The sequence below is a fragment of the Symphalangus syndactylus genome, chromosome 1, assembly GCF_028878055.3.
Source record: "Symphalangus syndactylus isolate Jambi chromosome 1, NHGRI_mSymSyn1-v2.1_pri, whole genome shotgun sequence".
In the NCBI taxonomy this organism is placed as follows: Eukaryota; Metazoa; Chordata; class Mammalia; order Primates; family Hylobatidae; genus Symphalangus; species Symphalangus syndactylus.
This window is the reverse complement of record NC_072423.2, coordinates 143,992,859-144,012,306: the sequence shown is the minus strand read 5'-3', so window position 1 is coordinate 144,012,306 and position 19,448 is coordinate 143,992,859. Positions and strand designations below refer to the sequence as shown.

Here is a 19,448-nt window from a genome sequence, read left to right as displayed (position 1 = left end):
AGCAAACCATTCAGCATATAAATTTGCACAAGTCCAGGTAAGGACACATTTTGGTAGTGAAATGCTGAATGCACTTAATAGCTAGAATTAAATAAGGTCATAAGAGGTTAGTAAAATAAACTTCTGCAATCAACGCAAGTTAGAGATGGCTCCGCTGGGAGGTGCCATCATGCTCCTTAATTCCACATGGAATGTTCGAGTTCTGTATCAACATGGGATTGTTGTTTTCTAAGCTGTTGGTGGTCGGGCAGGCTGCAAAAGAAGGGATTTATTTTATCTTTTTGTTTTTTAAATTAATATTTTTATTGCAAATCACAGTTGTACACATTTATGGGCTACAATGTGATGCTGTGATATATGTACATCATGTGGAATGATTAAATCAAGCTAATTAGCATAGCCATCACTTACCTATAGCTTTTTTTTTTTTTTTTTTACAGTGATAGCTTTGAAATTTACTCTCATTATTATTTTGAAATATACATTACTATTGAGTATGGTCACCTTGCTGTGCAATAGATTTCCAGACTTTCCTTCCTGTCTTTTGAAAACTTTGTGCCCTTCAATCAATATCTCCTCATTCCCTCCCTCTCCTCTGCACTCCCAGCCTCTGGTAAAACTATCATTCTACTCTCTAAAGAGGAGATTAACTTTAAAGGAAATCATACCGAAGTGCATCTCTGGTGTTACAGGAGGGTCTCTGCTCAGTCTTCAATGGCAGCATCTTAAAGTTTCCCCTCCACTAAGAAGTGCCTGCCACCTTCTGCTAAAAATGTACCACTGTGCACGGAATATAGAAAAGGGAAATCTACAATTCAGGGATGTCATGATTGGGTTGCTGAAAGAATCATAAGGCCAGGCACGGTGGCTTATGCCTGTAATCTCAGCACTTTGGAAGGCCAAGGTGGGCAGATCACTTGAGGTCAGGAGTTTGAGGCCAGCCTGGACAACATAGTGAAACCCTGCCTCTACTAAAATCACAAAAATGTCACCCAGGCAAGGTGGTGCATGACTGTAGTCCCAGCTACTCAGGAGGCTGAGGCAGGAGAATCACTTGAACCTAGGAGGCAGAGGTTGCAGTGAGCTGAGATCGCATTACTGCACTCCAGCCTGGGCAACAGAGTAAGACTCCATCTCAAAAATAATATTAATAATAATAATTATTATTATTATTTAGTGATGTTCAAATATCTAATGGTTTCATTAATAAGTAGGAGAAATACCTGATGATGAAGCTCCTCTAGATTTTCTTTCTTTTTAAAATTATCAGAAAAGTAGAGGCAATGTAATAAAATGACCAAATGGCTGCATTACAGGACGCTGCAAATAGAGAGTATTGCAAATGGAGCACTGGAGGATGACAATGCTGAATCTGGCCTACTGACATTATTGAATCTCTCCTTGACAGCTGTGACCGGAAGCACTTGTATCTTCTGGCTAGTTCTAAGTCTCTCTTCACTGATGTTCAAATAATTCATGTTTAAAATGAATAGTGGACCAAGTAGATATGACTGCAGAGAAGAAGGCCAAACACACATTCCAGAAACAGTTCCCTAACACCCAGGCACGAAAGCCCACCCATCTCACCCTGAGGAAAAATGAAAGGAGGGCAAACACTTTTTACCTCAAACAACGCAAAACGAGGAAAGCTAAAAATAAAGAAAGCATACCCATGTTTCTTTTCTTGCGTCAGGTGAATTTTCCACGAATATGACATGAGTAGCCGTCAAATACAAAGTACCTAGAGCTGCTTTTTTAGGAGACACTCGATCTACCAAGCGGACATTTTCAACCTAGAGAAATCGGCATGATGAAAAGAGTTATCGTAAAACAGAAGAGCAATTCACGAAATAAATGATAAGAGGGTAAACTCACACTTACTCCAAAATACAATTTTTTGAGAATTCCCCCAATAATAAAAACCAAAAACTTCCCTTTAAGTTAATCGGATCTCAGAGTAGGTTTCTGTGTATTAAAAGATGAACATTCACCAGTTATGAAAATAAGAGTTTAAAGGTACCACAAAAGATTTGTAGACCCTATTAAGAATACCCTCTCTGAGTTTTACAATGGTCAACACTTTCATTTCATTATAATTATATTACATTTCTAATTTAAAGCAGAAAGTGTATGTGTTAAAGTTCTGAGTTTACACGATGTATCAATTACATTCTATGAAAAAGAAAACAGCACATTTTCCTATGTGTTTCTAGCTTGTAGAAATGGCCTTAAGGCTGATCGCTTCCATATAAACTAGTAGGAAGTACAAACATACATATGGGAGAAAAAAGTATCCGAGAAATTTGGAAAACATACCATTTCAAGATCCTTACATTCATTTATAACAAACTCTTCCTAATGAATGGCATTATCACCACTCAGCTAAAATCCAAACTGCTAGAAGAGATTTCTAGAAACAACTTTTACAAAGCATACATCTCTTATATGCAGACCAATTTTAAGGACATGTGCACTGAGATCATCCTAAGATGAAATGTAATGGAAATGACAAGACAATCTCTACAGAGCGAGAGAAAACTGAAGCAATGGTAATTCTAGTAAGACACAGACACCATAACCACCAGAGGAACATTCCTGTAATGACCACAGGGCACAGCAATCCTACCACTGTCAAGGACCAACCACCTGCAGAGTAACACTGACTCATCCCTCAAGCCAGAAGGGGATTTGCTTCCATGAGGCAGCTTAGGAACTAATGCATTGTATTTGCTCCATTCTTCACCTTAAATAGAAGCTGTGGGCCGGTGCAGTGGCTCACATCTGTAATCCCAGCACTTTGGGAAGCCAAGGCGAGTGAATCACCTGAGGTGAGGAGTTCAAGACCAGCCTGGCCAACATGGTGAAGGGGATTTCTACTAAATCCCATTCTACTAAAAATACAAACATTGGCCAGGCGTGGTGGCTCACACCTGTAATCCCAGCACTTTGGGAGGCTGACGCAGGTGGATCCCGAGGTAAAGAGATCGAGACCATCCTGGCCAACATGGTGAAACCCCATCTCTACTAAAAATACAAAAATTAGCCAGGTGTGCTGGCGGGTGCCTGTAGTCCCAGCTACTCAGGAGGATGAGGCAGGAGAATCGCTTGAACCCAGGAGGCAGAGGTTGCAGTGAGCCGAGATTGCGACACTGTACTGTAGCCTGGAGACACAGTGAGACTCCATCTCAAAATAAATAAATAAATAAAATAAAAATACAAAAATTAGCCTGGGGTGGTGACAGGCACCTGTAATCCCAGCTACTTGGGAGGCTGAGGCAGGAAAATCACTAGAACCCTGGAGGCAGAGGTTGCAGTGAGCCGAGATCGTGCCACTGAACTCCAGCCTGGGTGACAGAATGAGACTCCATCTCAAAAAACAAAATAGAAAGGCCAGGCTCGGTGGCCCATGCCTGTAATCCCAGCACTTTGATCATGAGGTCGGGAGTTCAAGACCAGCCTGGCCAACATGGTGAAACCCCATCTCTACTAAAAATACAAAAATTAGCCAGGTGTGGTGGCCGCCGCCTGTAATCCCATCTACTCAGGAGGCTGCGGCAGGATAATTGCTTAAAACTGGAAGGCAGAGGTTGCAGTGAACCGAGATCGCACCACTGCACCCCAGTCTGGGCAAAAAGAGCAAAACTTCTCCTCAAAAATGAATAAATAATAGAAGCTGTGGTCCTGATCTAGTTTGGGAGTCTCAGACTTCCCATCTACTCCAAGGGAAAGCCAGGGGAGTAGCAGATCTCGTGAACATTCCTCAGAACACTAAGAGCAAACAGGACCCAAGACCTCCCATTGCCTCAGTCTCCTCTAAGCCCTCAGAGCCAAGTCAGCCCTCTAGGAGTAGCTCTAGAGGGTTCCATCTCACTTCCTCCCAATTTTCAGAGATCTACTGTGGTCAATAAAGAATTAGGTATTATAAATATCTGTAGTCATGCAATTTACTCTGGAGCACTGTGAAATTCCTGAGGACTTGTGAAAATCTATGTATGTTAAAGACATTCATTCAACAACAGTGCCCTTCACCTACCAGCTTATGATTTTCTTTTAGAAGAATTCTTTTGTTACTGGTATGCTGCACATTCTTTTGTGTGGTTATCCATCATGGTGTATTTTTGTGAATGGTCTTCATATCACTGGTTTACTTTCCTACTGGGTGATCAGCATTTCTTACATATTTATAAGAACTGTTTATACAGTAAGGCTAGTAGCCCAAGGCCCAATGAGTTTTTATAACTGCCTACTTACCAAACTTTTTAAAATTAATTCTAGTATGAATCTCTTGAATGTTCTGAGTAGCCAAATATTTTCTGTAATAATTTGTTGCTTCCTTTCCAATATTTATCCTTTTTCCTTTATAATAGCATTAATTAGAAACTTCAGAGTAACTATAAATAGCATGGAGACTACAGTCACTCTTGCATTGTTTTTCATTTGTTTAAGAACAGCTTTGTTGAGATATAACTCATATACCACACAATTCACCCATTTAAATGTATTATTCAATGATTTTTAGCATATTCACAGCACTGTATACACCATCATTGTGCAAACATTAACACACTATTTTAAAACATTTTCATCACCGCAAAAAGAAACCCTGCACCCATTGCCAATCACATCCCAGTTATTCCCCCAACCACTCCAGCCCTAAAAAATCAATTTACCTTCTGTCTCTATAGATTTGCCTATTCTGAATATTTTGTATAAACGGAATCATACAACATGTCATACTTTGATACTGGTTTCTTTCACTTAGCAATCATGTTCTCAATCTATGTTTCAATCCAAGCTCATCTATTCATAGAATGTATCAGTGCTTTATTTTTTGTTGCCCAATGATATACCATTATATGGATATATCATATTTCATTTACCCATTCATCAGTTGATAGACATTGCGGTTGTATCTACCTTTTGACTACCATGAATAACGCTGCTATGTACTTTTGAGCGTAAGTTTTTGTATGGACATATGTTTTCGTTTATCTTGGCTATAGGAGTGGAATTCCTGGCTCATTTGGTAACTCATATAGTAAGGCTTTTGAAGCGCTTCTGGACTATTTTCCAAAGCAGCTGTGCCATTTAATATTCCCACCACCAATATACAAGGGTTCCAATTTCTCCACATCCTTGCTAACACTTATTATAATCTCTTTTTTTGATTATAGTGATCCTAGTATGCGATCTCATTGTGGTTTTGATTTGCATTTCCCTGATAGCTAACAATATTGAGCATCTCTTTATGTGCACTCATTTTTAATGGAACACTTATAATCTTTTACCATTGAGTTTGATGCTGATATTTATTATCACATTGTGAAAGTGACCTAATCCTAGTTTACTAAGAGTTTTGATTTTTAAAAATCATAAGTGAATGTTATGCCTTTTTGATATGTATTTGCATAAATATTTGCCTTTTTAACTGTAGTCCTAAATTATCAACAATAGTAATAGATTTCCTAATCTTTAAAGCAGTCTTGTGTTCCTGGTATATGGCCAACTTGAAATCACAACTACATAATTCATACATAGTTATTATGTATTGATATTTTAATATTCCTTGTATTTTCCCTGCCATAGTTGTTATTTTGATTTTTTTTTCTTTTGCATCTATACTTTTAAGAGAGAACCTCCATGCCCTAGCCTATTCATGCTGCTTTTATCAAGTGAATTAACCATGGTTACGATTACGTCAATTAATCAGGAAGCTTTCAACATACAAAGTATTTATTAGTTGAAACAAGTATAGTACTTCTTTATACAGAAATAAGTCTTTAGTAATGCTTTCAACTTACGTGGTTACAGATCCGTTCACTGTTTCCAATTTTTACTAAATCTCATTTTAATATTATAATACCTTTACAAATTATCTTACTGCAGATTTTCAAATTTTTACAATCTTTTAATTCTTATCAGTGGGTAAACCCCTCTCTTCTTATCCCTTCCCTCATTCCTAATACTGTGAATTGTTTTCTTTTTACCTCTTTATGATTAGACAGGCAAAGAAAGGTTTTTCTTTAAAGTAACAGGTATTGGATATATCAACTTTATAATATTTTTCTTTTCTACTTTGTTAATTTCTGGTTCCTTAATAAATGTTTTAACTTGCTTTGCTTGGGCATGCCATGTGGTTTTTGTCTGTTTGTTTCTAAATTTTCAGATTTCACAGTCAGTTTGTTAACTGTCATTCTTTTTGTTTAATAGCAAAAGTTTTTAAATTCAATCATTTTCCTCCAAGTATATCTCAGGTTGCATCCTGTGAATTTTATTCACAGGTATTCTCATTCTTCTTTCTAGATAGTCGATAATTGCACTTTTTATTTCTTCTTTGACCTGAAAGTTTTTAACGGGAGTATTTTCCAAATTCCCATATGGTTGGGATATTTTACTTAAACTTTTATCATTAAACATTCTATTTTGAAATAACTACAAGAAAGATATTATGAAAGAGTATGGGAGGAGAAAATTAAGGGGATATATCTATTTTGGAGTATTTCTTTGGGAAAAAACTCATTTGCAGGCTTAAATGTGCCTAGCTAAATTAAACAGAAGTTCAGGGATAATATACCATTAACAATATCTACAAATGTCTACAAAGGAATGCAAATAATTTTCCTTGCACTTAGGACTAATGAAACTTTATTGAGATAATCATACTGAGCATAAGATAATACCTTGAGGCAAAAATATTTGATATGGATTATTCTCCCTACAGAAGTAGAGGAAGCTATATCACTTAAATTATTTTTAGAAATGCTCAGCGGAGCAGAATAAGGTACTCAGATGTTGGGAGATTAGAATACTACCATTGAGATGGGATTTTTCCATGTCTTTTTGTTAACTTTGGATGCTGCTGCAGGAAAGTTACATTCCAAAATTTGGCAATAGTTCCTACAGATCCCAGAGCTGTCAAAAGCAATTTTGAAGAAACAAAGAGGGAAAAAACAAATAAGGAGGCCAACAGTATGATTTCCCAGAGATACTAACAATTAAAAATGAGTTATAAAAATTAAAATTCAGTTGTCTTAGATACGTTATGAAGTCAGAAAGCACTGCTCAGGGAACACCTCACAGTTTATACTAAGACGTTGAAAACGATCTAAAATGAAACAAATTTCAGAGCTGGGGCACCATCTTGAAGACCCACTGACTCAGTAATTCAGCCTTACGTTGGGCTAACTTAATTCTATCTCATCTATACATACAATACGCTGTACGTAGTACAAAGTAATAAGGCCAGTTTTATACTTAGGGAGAGCTAAGACTAAGGAAACAACCAGCTTCTCAAAACAAAATTGTTGCAACTCATTTGCCTGCTCCCAGGAGCACTATGCTTAAGACATACGAGGTATTCATACTCTGAAAAAGGCTATGGAAATCTATGCAAAAGATATTACAATATATTATTAATTCTTGGATGTACATTTTTTACATTCAGGTATTTCTAAAAATGGGACACATCTGATGATTGATGTGTAAGAAGCTATCGTGTCATTTCATTGGCAGTGCTTCTTTCTTCTTTTCTGCTTCATAAAATCTTGCTGCCTCTTAGCATCACTGATGTCTTAGATTTGTTGAAATGTGAAAAATTTAGTCTTTAGCACATAAAAGATAATAATTGAAGCCATGGGACTAAAAAAGGTTACCCAGGGCGAGCAGGCAGAGTGAGAAGAGATCTCAGGAAAATCAAATGTTTAAAGGTCTAAATGAAGAAGAGGAATCAGAAAAGGACAGAAACAAAGAAATGGACAGGTAGGAGGACAATCAGGAGATTCTGTTGTCAAGAGGATGGCAGAGGGAATATTTTAAGAGACAGCGAGTGTCTATGTCAAATGCCGCTGAGAGATTGAGTAAGGGAAGAACTGAATCCATGGCCCACTGGATTCAGGAACATGGGGGCACTGGTGGTCTTAGCAGGAGGGGTCCTGGAAGCATGAGGATCATAAGCCATGAAAGAGCAGCTTGAGGTGCCAACTCCCAGACACTAAGAAAGTAGATACCACTCTTTGCCAAAATAGGGTTTGAGCGGGCAGAAACAGATAGTCTGACCACTCGAACTCCACCCCAGAGCAGCAAGAGCTGCATTAGCTTTTCAGAAGCAACTGGCACATCAAGACGTTTGAAGGAAAGATGCCTGTTAGTGCTACTAACCGGGGCATCTGCACTTGTGATACACACGGGAAATAAAATGACTCCATTAGGCCGGATTGAGAAATACATTTTAAAGGATTAGAAGGAGATAGGGATCGCTGAGCAAAGATTTGTGTATCCTGCTTATATTGTCTCTCCAATCCTAACAAACTTTCACCCCCAGCTTTTAGAACTTGCCTTTTTAAAAATTAGGAAACATGTACTTATTTATTTAATGTTTAAAGATTCAGAAATGTAACAGCAAGAATAGAAAATCACCGCTAGGACCATAATCCAACACAAGCACTGTTAGCCTTTTGGGGAAAATGCCTATACCCCCTGTTAAGTGTTTTTTGGGTTTTTTGATTGTTTGTTTTTGTTTTTTTTTAATTAGGTCGTGAAGCACCGCAGGAAATAATCCCCAGGGATGGAGTGAACAAATCTAATCTAAATTGTTTGACTGCAGTTATCAACCCTTCCTTTGCCAATATCTTCAGAACAGTTGGCTATAGACCATAATGCAATGATGGTTTGGAGGAGGGGAGAGTAACTAAGGAAGAGCTAGGTAATTAAGGAAGAGCTGTGCTACAAGCCAATGACACATAAATGGATGGTGAGTCGATCTGCAACCTGAACTAATTCAGAAGCAAATGATTACGCCAGAGGGGACTGTGAAAACGCAAACCTCCATGGGAACTGGCAGAAATCCTGGGGAAAGATTTGGACTTCCGAAGAAAAGAGAACTGGGGCATTTCAAAGAACTCCACCAATATCTCATGAATCAGGCCAACCCCAGTTGTCAGTTTGTTTATGAAAAATCACCAAATAACAATAAAAACAATAATAAATATTTTTCAATATTCGATATCCATGCATTGCACAATCACTTTATATACCTGAGCTCAAGTTAATCCCCACAGTAACCCCATGAATTATAGGTTCTTGCATAATCCCCATTTCAGATTTCTGTTGAACTTGAGACTTGACAACTTTCCCAGATCCTGCAGGGAACAGGTGGCGTGGCCCGGCCAGCATGGGTCTCCAACCTTTTGGCTTCCCTGAGCCACACTCAAAGAAGACGAATTGTCTTGGGCCATACCACACACATAAAATACACTAACAACAGCTGATGAGCTTAAAAAAAAAAAAAAGGACCATGCATAATTTTCATGATATCCACCACCAAAGATAGGCAAAAACATCCTCACATTCAAAGGGCAGGACACCCACGTTACAGCTAAGGCCTGTCTAACTTCAAAGCCACGTTCTTCCTTTACCATGGCTGCGGTGGGCACTTGTAAATGTCTTTGAGGTCATCCTAGAATTGTTATTCAAAATTAATATGTTTAGCATAGTCAATAATTATTGTAAGAAATCTTATACATGAAATTAGTATTTGAAAATAGAATGCTTTAAGACAAAATTGTAATGTAAAACTATATTCACAAACCACTATCACAATATTATTCTTTTAGATAAAACCAAAGACAAAAAGCTTGGCAATGGATACAAGAGCCCAAAGATTGACCCTAGCAGACTTTGGGGATTCTCAGAACTAATAAAAGAGACAGAACACTAAACATCTAATTCCATTCAAAAAGATGCCTATGTGTGGCACTGCGTCAGGTTCTGCAAAAAAAAGCAAAAGGGTGAATAAGGTAGTGTCTTTGTCTATCTTCAAGAATCTTACAGATTCAATGGAAAAGACTGTGCTCCAGTTTAATGGCTTTTTTGAATTCCCGTCCTCCCTCTGTTGGGGTTAGACTGAGGGGAAAAAAGGGTTTCATCATCTTTTCTAGGCCAAGGCTAAAAATGTTCAGTCAAAACCCTGGGCCCCACCACCGCACTTCCAGGTGTGAGGAGGCCACACTGGCGGCCCAACACAGGTCCTCCTTGGTCTTCCCTTCACTGCCTGGGCGTCAGGAAGACCTCATAAATCACCGAGAGACAGAGCCTTTCTTCACTGATCCTCTATTGTGCCACCTTCGAATTTCAATCTTAGTAGAATGTGGGTCTTTCTATCCTGCAGGTCAAATATTGAACTGCTGAACATTCAGGGTTCCAGAATCATCTCAGACTATTTGGGTAAGTAAAGTTGCTCTGTAGGATGAGGAATCCAAAGTGCAGGGCTGGGGTGCCAGTCATCGAAAAGGACAGAAAGCAGTGGCACTGGCTACCGGCTTTTCTCAGGCCAAAGACCAAGTCCTCAAAACCATATAAATGAGGCCCCAGATCACTGTCCATCATCTGGGGGAAGAGATCCAGGGACTGTTTAACAGAGAGAAATCAAAATCTCTGCAGCAGCCAAAACCAAAGACAAGTTTATGTTCTAATCTAAGAAAAGCAGCTAGATAAATAGTTTGTTGTGCTAAAATTGGTATCATGACATTTTCTAACTCTACCAACATGAAAAGAAAACTATTTGTGAGTCAAGAGGCCTGGGCTCTGGTTCTGGTTCTGAAATTGAACTGCTGGGAGTAGGCAGTTTAGACATTATCCCTGCATTTTGACTTCTATAAGGGATCTAAAGGGTCTTTAATGTCTCTCTCCATTCTAGCAGACTGCAGCTGTGACCCAGTGGTACTTCATAGACTACCTATGAGGATACAAAATGGCAACAGTGAAAATGCGTACAATAATGACTCAATATGAAATTTTCTGGAAATTAAGTCACTCAGTAACCTGGATGGCCAACACGACTTTTGTGATTTACTGAGGAAAGGAAGCATCAGCCACAGCAGCAATGATGCTCTAACAGCCGCTGAAGCTGGTCCAGAGGCTGCACTGATATCCAGTGTTCTGGTCCCAAAGGACTGTGATAAGCATCCCAAGGCCAAGGGCACCAAGCCCACCAGCCTGGAGGAACAAGCTGCCCGGCCACCGTGGCTCTTTTTCATTCTCCAGATTCCTTCCCCATCTCGAGCTCTTCTTTTTTGCTTCTCTTGAGGAGTTAGGAAATCACTGGCTAGAAACACTAGAGCACTTGGTAAGATTTCCTGAGTTATTTCTATCTCTCATAATTAAGTACCATTTGGATTTAAAACTAAATTGATGAAGTGTCTTGCTGTCCTCTTAAAAATAAAGACTTTCATTTGACTTTATTTTAAAACCTGTCTATTTAGCACATCCATCCATCCATCTTCTTTTCTTTTTGCAGTCTTTAATGTTGATATTCAGGCTACATGGCATGCAGAAAAATCTTAGTGTCTCACATGAAATACCCACCCCTTGGTCAGAAAGTGCCTAAGTGATAAAGAGACCTTGTGCAGAAACAAAATTTGAGACCACTACAGTAATGAGAAGCTAAAAACGCAGGCAGAGTCCTTTTTTTCTCAATATTCTTCCATTTGAGCAGAAATGTTATATGAGCCACAAAATGTGCAGGTGTAAAGCACAAAAATGTACATTAATACTGCACTTTAAAATACACAGCAGTTAATGTAGTTCTATTACATTGTGCAGTAATTAGCACAGTGATTAGGAGAATGTAGTGAGGTCGCAGGGCATTGGCTGTAAGAAGCACTCACACTGCACCAAACTGTCAGGACACAATGACGTGAGAGCGGCTGGTGTTGTTCCGACAAATGGGGACCGGGATCCCAGGGCCTGTTGGCAGCTCAGACAAGACATATCCACCACTTGGGGGGTGTGGAAGCTCCCAGGGAAGGGAGCCGCTCTTAGATACCAAGGTTGGGAGGATGGTTCTGGGCATGGAGGCTGTTTTACCTTTAAACACTGCCCACCCCCTCAGTCCCTACTTAACTAAGCGCTGATGCCAAATCCAGGCAATCCAGGACGAATTTTGCAGAAAAGCTTATGGCAAAGGAGGCAGCAGAACTGTGGTGCATTCCTTTTAACCCTGCCCTCAAGCAGAGTGAGCAAGAGGAGGAAGGGTAATAACAACAATGAAAATACTTTTACCATTTACCACACAACTACTGAGCATTAGATACTGTGCTAGGTATTATCCATATGCTATTTCTAACCTTAGCTGAGACAAAGACAAGGTTACTCCATTTCACAGGTGCTAAAATTGAAGTGCATGAAAAGTCAGTCAACTGCCCAAGCCTCGCAGCTAGAAAGTGGCAGAGCCAGATTTCAAACCGGAAGTGTCCACTTCCCTGGATCTCTCCCACACCTGACCTCTTCAGTCTGGGTCTAATATTGCAAATTAAGGAAAAACATCCTGACTCAAAAGCCTCTCCTCCACTGTCCCTGAGATTTCAGTTAGAGAGGAATATGTTTAACAAGTTAAACGCTCTGGCTACAGCTAAAAGATTTGGTCTTCTGGTACAGAACAGCTTGGCTGGCCATGTGACCTCCCTGCTTGCTCATTTCTCTTGTCTGGAGGGGCAAATCCCCGAAAGGCCTGGTTCTCCCAGTGGTCCAGGGATTCTCTGGGCGGAGCTCTGAAGTGTGCACCAGCATGTTTCACGTCGAAAGGTGCAATGGCCTCCTGCAGCTTTGGAGGAACCATGCAGGAACCAAGCCCCACTTCTAACCACACATGCAGTAATTATAGAAACATCTACCGTATAGAAATTCTCAAGTCACTTTTATTTATGGCACGTGTCACTGTCTGTATAATGGTTGCTATAAAAAGATGTTTCAAGTTGGAGTTCAGAGTTCCTGGACAAATGATCCCATCTATAAGTAACTGCATGTGTGAGAGAGGGGAAAAAAACATACACCTCAGTAGTTATTAAAAAATAATTGTTACTGGCTGGTCGTAGTGGCTCATACCCATAATCCCAGAACTTTAGGAGGCTGAGGCAGAAAGATCACTTGAGGCCAGCAGTTTGAGACCAGCCTGGGCAACAAGATAAGATCCCCATCTCTACACAAAATAGAAAAATATCTAGGCATAGTGGCAGGTACCTGTAGGCCCAGCTACTTAGGAGGCTGAAGTGGGCAGATGGTTTGAGCCCAGAAGTTTGAATTTATAGTCAGACATGATCGTGTCACTGCCTTCCAGCCTGGATGACACAGTGAGAACCCTATCTCTAAAAAATAAATAAATAAACAAAATTATTGACAAACATATCCATAGCACAGACTTCAGAGTTTTACTTCTTGGTCCCACCTCATGTCCACGACTTCATTTCCCCTGTGTTAAACTCACAGAAACAATAGAGTATGCAAAAAATATAAACTATCCAATTATAGCTGGCAAAGTACTCTGACATACAAGAAGAAAAACTGAAGCTATAGCAAATTCTCCCAACAATGTAGAATTGCCACGATCTCTTATAATTACAGAAAAAAAGCATTTGGTTTTTCCAATTGAAAAAGAAAGCACTTTTTTGCTATTTATGTAAAGTTACTGAAACAAAAGGTGGTAACCATGAAGCTTCAGTATTTTTTAAATTCAGCCTTTTGACAGAGAAATAACATCAACTGTTTTTCCAAAAGGAGTATTTAATCTTTCTACAACTATAAAACCATTGAAAGTCCTTTCCCAGGACTATTTTATTCAAAGGTCAGAGATTACAGAAGAATTGAGCATAATCCAAGAAAATATATGACACATAACCAGAAGAAACAGACTCTACCTTTCATGAAATCCCTTAGATACCTCTAGTATAATGAAGAAAAATGCTGGTGGGATGCACACACAGGGATATATCTGGGAGGCATGCAAAGAATCCTATTCTCAAGCTGCCTAAAACAATTAATTCTTTAAAAAATGCATTCTGCTGTGAAACTAAGTTATTTCAAAAACATAGTTAATATAGTTGATATAGTTTGGATCTGTGTCCCCATCCAAATTTCCTGTCAAATTGTAACCCCCAATGTTGGAGGTGGGGACTGGTGGGAGGTGACTGGATCATGGGGCAGTTTCTACTGAATGCCTCAGCACCATCCCTCTTGGTACTTGATATGGTTTGGCTGTGTCCCCACCCAAATCTCATCTTGAATTGTAGCTCTCCCAATTCCCACATGTCGTGGGAGGGACCTGGTGGGAGGTAACTGAATCATGGGGCTGGATCATTCCTGGGCTGTTCTCATGACAGTGAATACGCCTCACGGGATCTGATGGTTTTATAAAGGGAGTGTCCCTGCATAAGCCTTCTCTCTTGCCCACCACCATGTAAGAAGTCTCTTTGCTCTTCCTTCGTTTTCTGCCATGATTGTGAGGCCTTCCCAGCCAGGTAGAACTGTGAGTCCATTAAGCCTCTTCCCTTTATAAATTACCCAATCTCGGGTATGTCTTAATTAGGAGCATGAAAACACACTAATATAGTACTGTCCTCACGATGGTGAGTTCATTCTCATGAGATGTGGTTCTTTAAAAGTGTACAGCACCTACCCTGTCTCTGGCTTGCTCCTGCTCCTAGCATATAAGAAGTATCTGCTCCCTCTTAGCCTTCCGCCATGATTGTGTTTCCTGTGGCCTCCCGGCAGCAGATGCCAGCATACCTCCAGTACAAACTGTGGAACCATGTGCCAATTAAACCTCTTTTCTTGATAAATTACCCAGTCTCAGGTATTTATTTATACCAATGTGAGAATGGCCTAATAGTCAAATACAATACAAAGCAAGCTACTTGGGAAAGAACCTTGTGAAAATTAGACAGCTGCTGCCCATCAGTTTAAGCCCTTTTAATTTAATTAATTAAATCTGCTAAACTGTGGTGTGCCTGCTTTGTGCCAGGCACCAAGACTATTTATCAGACTCTCCTGGCCAGAAGCAGTGGCTCACACCTGTAATCCCAGCACTTTGGGAGCCTGAGGCAGGAGGACTGCTTGAGCCCAGGAGTTAGAGACCAGCCCAGATCATGCAGTGAGACCCTGTCTCTACCAAAAACATTTAAAAATTAGCCAAGCATGGTGGCACATGCCTGTAGTCCCAGCTACTCAGAGGGCTAAGGTGGGCAGATCACTTGAGTCCGGGAGGTCAAGGCTGCAGTGGGCCGTGATCATGCCACTGCATTGCAGCCTGGGCAGCAGAGCAAGACCTTGTCTCAAAAACAAAACAAAAAGTTCCTAACTGGTAATACTGCCCACAGATGATCTGATTCCACTTGTATCTCCTAGGACTCTTCTAGGAGCAAGACACAGAAATCTCAACTTCATATGGCTTGAGCCAAAAGGGCTTTTATTGGATCATATGTCTACAAAGGTCAGTGATAGGGCTGGCTTCAGAAGGGGAGGGGGGCTGAAAACACTCAGCTCCTCACCCTCAAACTCTTGGCTGGACCCTCAATGCTGGCTCTCAGCAGGCTCTGCTCATGATGGCTCCAGCTACCCCTGTCCCATCTCCTGCCACATCCATGGCCATGAAGAAAAGCACCAGCTGCCCTCCTTGGAGCCCAAGCCAAGTCTCATTGCATCTCACTTGGTCACACACTTATCCCTAAACCATTCAGTGTGGTCATGAAATGACATGATTCGGGTAGCTGGAATGCCAGTACGCCACACACCAAAAAAACAAACAAACTGAGCATAGGGCAGGCATGACTTCTCAGAGGAAGCCCAGGAGAGTGGATGATGGGTGGCCAAAGCCCAGCACATCGTACCACACAATCTAGTCCCCAGGTTGGCACTCAAACAGTCACTCTAGACACACGCTGATCATGTCACTCTCTGTTCAGAGCTAGTGTCTCCCCACTGCTGCTGACCGGGCCTTCCACAACCTGGCCCCACCTTACCTGCTAAACAAGTTCCTCCTTTCATTCCCAAAGCAGTCACCAGTCTCATATGATAGATATCACTGATCATTCTTCCCAGGTATTCTGATGTACCACCATTTGTGCATGTGAAGATATCCCGGGTATTCTGATATCCCAGATATCCCAGGTATTCTGATGTACCAGCATCTGTTTCTTCCTCTACCAATATCTATTTAGCCTGGAGAGCCCATATCATCATACTTCAAACCCTGGACAGAGCCAGTTTCAGCCAGGTTAAGTGAAGCACGGAGGTACAGATTTGAAGACTAAGACCCAGTTTCAAATAGACTCACAATCCAAGAAGTTTAGACAGACCCGGGGGAGCGACTGGTAGAAAAGTTCACCCCAGTAATCTTGATACAACTTTGAAAAGTAAGGGGGAAAGGATAAATGAACATATCTACACTGTTTTGTTATGTTGGTTGCACAGGAAGACATTAAAAATGAATAAAGATCTTGTAATTCTACGCATGTCAGAAGGATTGTTAGTATATCAGTGTCCCAAGTGAAGAATCTACATATTTCCCAATTTGACGGAAAATTTAAGTCCTTCCTCCACATGGGAAATGGGGTACTTGATACAAACATTTATATAGATATTGGAGACACCTAAAATCTAATTCCTATATGTAAAATTATACTCATCAGAGAAAAACATGGGCTTTGAGAAATTTGCATTTTAATGGAGAAAAATAAATCATCCAAACTTCCTATACAGATAAGGATTCTTGTATCTAGTTTAGGTCAAGGTAAAGAAAACATCTTGATGATTTTGGATAACCCTAAGCGGTTATAAATGGGCAGGTTGTTGAGTTCCATCTACCTATACAATTGTTAAAACAGTAAATTTGACTGAGGTTTAAGAAAATTTTAAAAATTATCCGAAGGGAATATACAAGCTAAAATAGTGACACAGCCCTAGCTACATAAGAAGTAAGAGTGATAGAAATTCTTAGAAAAGGCAGAACAAGAAAAAAGTGCCCATTTTTGCTCAGGGGAAATTACAAACGTTATGCCAGCAGCCAACGCTCATAAATAAAAATTCAGGCACTTGAGAATTTTGCAGAGGGCCCATATAATTTATTTTGGTAGGATGACCCTGGATATGTAGGATTAAAAGAACATGCACTGCTGAACAAGAGCAAAGTTCCAGGATTTATTTCAACACCACCTTAAAATAACCCCAACCAAAAATACCATTTTCAACAAGCATAAAGAAGAGAAAAAGAAGAAAAAAGAGGTTAAAAGAAAAATAAATTCAGAACAGATGCTGGTTCTTTGTAACTCAGTGAATACATGATGCTTTGTATCACAAAGAGTAAATGTATAGAATGACCTACTCAAGATAGTTGGGTTCAAAACAATAAAGTCATTTTAAAAACATATACTAGTATTGGGAGAATAAGACCTTGCTTTGAAGCAATACAGGAAGTCAAAGGCTTATTTGATTATGATTTTCCTTTAACAATATTTCTAAAATTCTAAAAGGATTCTGAATTTGACCTATTTTTGACAAAGGCACTAACAGCAAAGGATGAAACCATCTACTTATATAGCTCTTTGGGAACTATGGGGAAACATTTTTCCAAGGACAAGTTGTGCCAAATAGAACTTACTAACTACTGGTCCAAAGGGAGGAGAAAGCCCAGGCACAGAGAGACCCAAGTCGCATGCTCTCCCTCCCACCAACCCCTGGCAAGTGCCACTGCAAGAGGACGAAGGGGTACACTCTGTCCACCAGGCCAAGGCCAAGTTCCAGCCCATTTACACATTCCCATGCCTCACTCCTCGGCTTCGAAGCCCCCAAGGACAGACTGCATAATTGGCACCATATTTTTCTCTTTCTCCTCTCACAGTCTGGCCCTAAAATGTCCATCATTCCCACTCTGGGAAGTGAGTATAAAGCAGAATGCCTTGCAGACCCAATGATGTGGAGACCTCTTCTGAGGCCCAATAAGCAAAGCTGCATGATTGCCTGTCACAGCGCACTCTGAGGTCACCAAGAACATTAACAAAAGAACACTGCCACTCACCCAGCGCAACACACTCCCCTCCAGCCTGACACCCAAGATCCACCTCCTTACTAACACCTTTCCTCAACTACCCCAGTCCACTCGGATCATTCACTGTCCTCTGAATTGCTGTGACCTCTCTGATCACTCCTTGGTTTCTCCTTATCCTACACTACTTCATTACATGTTACCTTTACTGTACACTCTAACCATTACCAAAATCATATTCTCATGGGAACCCAAGTTATTTTATTCCTAATATTCCCTGCAGCACAATGAACAATGCTAGGCAAACACTCACACTAGAACTGTGGGAAGAAAGGAAAGGGACACACGGTCCTTGGCTGACTGGCTTTCTGAAACAACAATGATCACATTTCAGAACATCACAGCAACCCTCGATGGCAGGATCCTTAAAGATTGGCACTAATGTTTTTGCCTATCTTTGTAGCCTGATGCCAAGCACAGATGCTAAGTATTTGTTCAATGAATGAAAATTAACAGTACTATGGTAAAAATAAATCATGTGATGGCTTCTAGGTAGAATTAAGTATGATTAACCCAGAATGCTTTATGATTGAATTTGACTTTTCAGACAGGAAGTTAAGAAAAATTCAGCTGTGGAAGATGTTGCGCATACAGGAGACACAGCAGAGATGAGGAAAAAATAAAACAAAACTTCATCTGCAAATGTGAAAAGTAGGGCCATATAACCAAAATGGAGAATACTGGAGGAGAAGAAAAAACACATCTGTTGAAAGATATTGAAAGATACTGAAGCTTCGACACCAAGTCACATTAAACCGTTTCCTTTACTCATTCATACAACAAATATTTATTGTGCACCTTTACTCTGTACCAGATATAGAGTGTTATGAGTGCTGGGCGCACACGAATTGGGAAGATAAAGTCACTGCTCACATGGAGTTTGTATTCTGCTTGAAGGTGGGAAAGCAGGGAAACAGCGAATATGTTAAGAAAAAAAAAAAAGAAACCCCTCATGTATTAGTCTGTTCTTACATTGCTATAAAGAAATAACTGAGACTGGGTAATTTATAAAGAGAAGAGGTTTAATCGGCTCATGGTTCTGCAGGCTGTACAGGAAGCAGAGTGGCTTTTGATTCTGGGGAGGCCTCAGGAAGCTTCCAATCATGGTATAAGGCAAAGGGGGAGTGAAGCTTCTCAGATGGTGGGAGCAGGAACAAGGAAGAGTGAGGGAGGATGTGCCACACTCTTTTAAACAACCAGATCTCAAAAGAACTCACTATCACAAGCGTAGCACCAAGCCGATGGTGCTAAACGATTCATATGAAATCCACCCCCATCATGCAACCATCTCCCACCAGGCCCCACCTCTAACACTGGGGATTACAATTTGGCATAAGATATGCTGGAACCATATTACCACATAGGTATGCCAGAAGATTCCTAGAGAGGAAATTAAAGCAGGATAAGCAGTTGGGTGAGGAGGCCAGCAGGATGCTGCATTAGTCCCTTCTCACACTGCTATAAAGATAGTGCCCAAGACTGGGTGATTTATAAAGGAAAGAGGTTTAATTAACTCACAGTTCTGCATGGCTGGGGAGGCCTCAGGAAACTTACAATCATGGCAGACGAGGAAGCAAAT

At 40.3% G+C, this 19,448-nt stretch overlaps 1 protein-coding gene across 2 annotated transcripts in view; it reads right to left on the bottom strand.

Moving 5' to 3' along the window:
• Positions 1 to 19,448, bottom strand: part of MTMR7 (myotubularin related protein 7) — a 115,524-nt gene that overhangs the window by 73,501 nt on the left and 22,575 nt on the right. For both annotated transcript variants that reach the window (XM_055287070.2, XM_055287088.2), the window contains exon 2: positions 1,671 to 1,793. In XM_055287070.2, coding sequence (XP_055143045.1) covers positions 1,671 to 1,793 — 123 coding nt within the window. The remainder of the gene's footprint in view (positions 1 to 1,670; positions 1,794 to 19,448) is intronic.